The sequence below is a fragment of the Schistocerca nitens genome, chromosome 12 (genome assembly GCF_023898315.1).
Source record: "Schistocerca nitens isolate TAMUIC-IGC-003100 chromosome 12, iqSchNite1.1, whole genome shotgun sequence".
In the NCBI taxonomy this organism is placed as follows: domain Eukaryota; kingdom Metazoa; phylum Arthropoda; class Insecta; order Orthoptera; family Acrididae; genus Schistocerca; species Schistocerca nitens.
The window spans coordinates 166,509,178-166,514,304 of NC_064625.1; the positions used below are offsets into that span (position 1 = coordinate 166,509,178).

Consider the following 5,127-nt stretch of genomic DNA (forward strand, 5'->3'; position numbering starts at 1 on the left):
GAACTGTTTAGTGAGTAAATGCAAGAAAGCCCTTAAGCAGATGAGGATCTGTCCCATATTTCTAGCTGTTGGGTCTCTCTAATTACGGAAGTAGCTGAAATTAGACTGTATGATCACAACAATATACACACTGGCTATGTAATTATCAGTTTATTTATTTGCTATTTTCTAATACAAGAATAGACCACTTGTTGCACATGAGGCAGTATATATGAATATAACACAATATTTTCACACAATTTCAAATTAATTAGTATAATTAAGCAATGCATGGAAGCATGCATGTCAGAAAGAAAATTAAACTAATTCCTCATTCAGCATTGTTTATCACAATGCTGTATGAACATAACCCGGATACTGAAAAACTAGACAAGGTGTAGGAAGACGCAGTTCGAGCATAACACTGACATATAGTTCCTTGTTTACATAACAACGACCAAAATTGAAGCATAACACATACTTTGCCAGGAGCACAATTTTGGGACACCCACCCTGGAAATCTATTCTATGGACTTCTCTATAATGTTGTCTGATGCCTAGGTTAGTTGAAGGGTGATAATTTCGCTAGTTGCGGAACTCGTAAAGATTGAGTGCGGGATAATTGTTGTGGCGACAAACGGACATATGGCGTTGCCTAATATTTACGTTTGAGTTATATTTGAAGGTACCATATTTATCCCACTTCTCTCAATAAAACCTAAAACAACAAGGTAAAATCGGAAAATATAGTTAATGAATAAGAATTCAAAGAATATTTTGATACATATTATGTACAATATCATACATAAACCGCAGAAAATGCAAGGAATATGTATGTAACTTTCACATATATTTGGTCCGCTTTTCCGCATTTGCCACAGCTGCAACCGGGTTAGTCTGTCACCGCATTATCGATTATTCGCATTCGAACCAGGTTTTTACATTTATTCCCATAGGTTAAGCTCCATTGAATAATCTGGTCTTATTTGACGTTGCAAAATGACAGCTGTGGGCAATCTATATGTAATTTTTAAACAACAGGTGAGCGACGTCGCTATGTCAATAGAGCTCATTATAAGTCTTGTCACCAGGCGGCACTGCTACACACGTTGTCTCCCTGATGACGTCATGAGCCTCAACCAATCAGCAGACCCAATTCCCTGGCGTCCCCTAGACGCAAGTAATGAGACGTACCTGCTTGTAGGTAGATCTTTGAACGCGTCGTATGATTTTCGCGGGACCCATCTTGGTGTGTGCGTTGATGTGCTTTTCTGAATTCATCGTCGCAAGGTACACTATGGATAATGTTGAACAGACTCGTGGTGTGGCAGGCTTGTGTGACGTGTGTGGAACAAATTTTAATACAAGAAAAAGCTTGCACCGACATATGAGGATGAAGCATCGCAAGAATATTTATGTACAGCCTAGGAAAGAAATATGTAATATTTGCGACAAGTTGGTAACAGACGTAAACGAACACATGAAGAGACACAATTTCGCGTCTGGAAAGGTAGGAGGCAAGTTTGTTACCTCTCTGTCACCATATGAGTGCTGCGTGAATCTTAATGTAACTGCAAGCAGATGGCTGGTTCATAGTGAAGCGTGCTATATTGGCGAAGCGTGCTATATTGGCGAAAACGTTATGGAGATATCACCAGTGTGATATCGGGGATGCGGCCTTTCCTCTAAATTTTTAAAGTAGTTTCATGAAGCACAAATAACTTATTTTAGATATTTAAGTAATGCAGGCCCTAGTTTCTCACCGCGGCTTCACTGTGTTGTTCCACATCCCTGAAGATTCTCCTTCATAATTGGCAGTATGAAACATGATGGATGAATAAGTGCATTAATTGTGCTTACACGTTCTTTTTCCGTTGCAGTATGCTATTAAGATATTAAGCAAAAACCTGTTTTTTTTTTTTTTATTTAGATGACATGTACTGAGTGCAATACATTTAGATGCTCTCGGAGGCAAGAACTGATACACCATTTGGAGTGTGTTCACCAACAGAAAATGGAGTGCAAAGAAATGACATTTAATTCTGTGGAAGGTGAGGAAACAAAAGTATAGTTTATTATTTGTATTTGCTAGATAACTGATGTTGTACATTGTTTGTATATGTAGGACTTTCCAGTGAGTTTATGATATGATTTAGTATTTATTAGTGTTCATGTTGGGTGTCATTTATGTAAATATAGGTAAGAAAATATCATAGGGTAATCAATGATTGGCAATATATCTTCAGTGTATAACTTAAAACTACTCTAAACTGTTGGACTTGTTAAGTTGTTAATCTGGATTTGCCCCAGCATGCTACATGTTTCTAAATCTTGGTGGTGGTGACAGGCTGATCTGTAGTGTAGCCCTAGGCTTAGTTTGGAATGTTGGCATAAAGCAGTCTGACATTGATTGTATGTACATACCACAACCATTTTCAGATTCTTATAACACATGAGTAGGAGAGACTGTCTCCATTACCATTATTTCACAGGCACCTTGCTTATAATAATTATTAGAGAGCTGCTAATATGTTTTGATCTTACTCAGTGTTATCTTGTGTATTTCAACTAAATTATTTCCTCAGAATAACACACAAATGCTGTACTTAAGTTTGTATTACTTATGCATTGTAATTTTATTTTCAGAGTTCTTTCTGTGGAAGGAACAGATGGAAGCTGAAGAGAAGGTTTCCTTCATAAGACCAAGGGGAAAACAGAAATGTGATTATTTTGTTTGCCACCGTTCTGGATATGTTGACAAAACAGCTTCAGGCAGAAGGTTAAGGGAACCTTCAATCAAAATTGGCGGCACGTGCCCTGCCTGTTTGGTAGTAAAAAATGTGTCATCTAACATGGTTAATGTCAAGTTCTACAGGACACACACAGGACACAGTCTCTCTGTGGGTAGCCTACATCTGACCACAGCTGACAGGGCAATGGTTGCTGAATTAATTGCACAAGGTGTTCCTGATACTACAATTTTGAAGAAAGTGAGAGAGAGCATTCAAGTTGGACTCTTCAGAAGAGTTCATCTTTTAAGCAAACAAGATATTCGAAATATTAGGAAAGAATACAAGCTGGACGATAGTAGTGCACACCAAGATGATGCAACCAGTGTTGATCTGTGGGTGAGACAACAAGAGCACCTAGGGAAAGATTCCCCGGTGATTTATTACAAAGCCCAAGGCACTGAGGATAATGGAAACAAATTATCAGAAAGTGACTTTATGATAGTCCTTATGACTGAGTATCAGCAGAAAATGGCAAAAAAATTCTGTGTGGAAAAAGTTTTGATAGACAGCACACATGGCACTAAAAAGTATAAATTTTATCTGACCACACTGTTGACCGTGGATGAATTTGGTGCTGGATGTCCAGTTTCTTATTGCCTCAGTACACATACTGACACAAGGTCCATGCAAGTTTTCTTTGAGCAGATTAAAAAATGTATTGGAAACATCAAAACAAAGGTAAGAAGACAGTTTCATTAGAGAATGTTTGATCCACTGCTTGCTGAAAATAACTATAGCATTAACATATGTGTTTGATTTTTATAGGTATTCATGTCTGATGACTGTGACTGCTACTACAGTGCCTGGAGTGTAGTTATGGGCCATAGTGAACATAGGTTGTTATGTACCTGGCACGTTGATCGGACATGGAGACGGAATATATGTGCAAAAGTAAATGGGAATGCAATGCTGAAGAGTACTGTATACAAAGCTCTGAAAACTTTGCACTTACAGACAGATAGAGAGAAATTCTCAGAGCTGCTGGATGGCTTTCTTACTTGGTGTGCAGAGGAGGAAGGAACTGAGGAGTTTGGCAAGTACTTTAAAGATAGATATTCATGGAGGGCACATATGTGGGCATACAGCTACAGAATTGGACTTGGCCTTAATACAAATATGTTCTTAGAAGCAAACCATAAAACTCTTAAATACTCATACTTACCGAAGAAAATAAATAACAGAGTAGATAAATGTATCCAGGCCCTGTTGCACAGAACGAGGGACTCACTTTTTCAAAGATTAATAAGGCTTTGTAAGGGGACAGAGAGAACTACACGCAGTGCTGAAATAAGTAAGAGTCACAGAAGAGGTTGTGGTATCAATAAGGAACTGATACACTGCGTTGAAGATGGCACATGGCATGTATACACTGTTTCTGATCGGCCCCCATATACTGTCACCTATACAGAGAACTCTTGCACTGCATGCCCATTGTCCTGTACCGAGTGCAAGGTATGTACACTTATTTTCAACAGTTAAATTCCTAGGTGTAGCAACCATTTGTGCCAATGTAAGAGATGTTAATCCACATGTGTGTATTATGTATTATTTTGTATTTCTTTTCAGATCTGTGTGCACAGTTGTGTGTGTTCTTGCACAGACAATTTGATCAAGGGTAACCTCTGTGAACATATTCATGCAGTGGAAATCAGCAAAGGAACTGTAAAGCTCCCTATGCAAGACAGGTTCTGCAGAGAGTCATCTGTGCAGGAGTTAACACAAATAGTTGCTCAGCAGACTTCAGGTGCTGGCAGCACTGTTGACTACCGAGCTGCTTTGGAAGACAGGCTGACTATTGTGCAACAATTAGCAAGAAGTGCTAACAGTGAAACTGCTGGCTCCCTCCTTGTGTCATTTGATAAATTAATTAAAGAAATGAGGGCAGGCATTGCATCGCAAAAAGAACTCGTTGGTCCACATTTTCCAGTAACTTCAGCTCCACCAAATGAGACATGCAGGATTCAGAGACAGTTCCAATCAGTAAGAAAGACATGTGAAAAGAAGGAACATTCATTTGCAACACCATCCTGTGCAGAAATTGAGACCATTATACAAGACCTCTTGGGAAGTGGAAACAGTAGCTGAGACCATGTATATGCAAAAGACAAGTAAGGAAACCATCCAGTAGCTCCGAGATTTTTTTTTTTTTTTTGCGCTTGGAAGTGCAGGTTTTTCAGCACAGTGTACACAGTACTCTTCAACAGTGAATTGCCATTTATGTTTTGCGCATGTCCTCTGACTCCACTTCTGGCCAGCATGCAAGGCACACAACCTGTGGTCAGTATAAACCACAACTACACTCTCCTGGAATTGTAGTAGCTGTCACAATCGCCAAACTGTATTGATAAAAGCTTTG

The 5,127-nt window shown here is 39.0% G+C and overlaps 1 protein-coding gene across 1 annotated transcript; it reads left to right on the plus strand.

Annotated features, from left to right (window-relative positions):
• Positions 1-1,919: 1,919 nt before the first annotated feature.
• On the plus strand, positions 1,920-3,210 carry LOC126214982 (uncharacterized). Its single transcript, XM_049941613.1, has 3 exons — positions 1,920-2,030; positions 2,626-3,107; positions 3,160-3,210. Exons 1-3 carry the CDS (start codon positions 1,994-1,996, stop codon positions 3,208-3,210), a joined length of 570 nt encoding a protein of 189 aa, XP_049797570.1. The 5' UTR covers positions 1,920-1,993.
• The last annotated feature ends 1,917 nt before the right edge of the window (positions 3,211-5,127 follow it).

Coding starts and splice junctions, on each gene's coding strand:
- LOC126214982 (XM_049941613.1), top strand. CDS start 1,994: ATGGAGTGCAAAGAAATGACATTTAATTCTGTGGAAG. Junction 2,031..2,625: donor GACATTTAATTCTGTGGAAG/GTGAGGAAACAA, acceptor TTTTATTTTCAG/AGTTCTTTCTGTGGAAGGAA. Junction 3,108..3,159: donor CAACCAGTGTTGATCTGTGG/GTGAGACAACAA, acceptor TTTATTACAAAG/CCCAAGGCACTGAGGATAAT.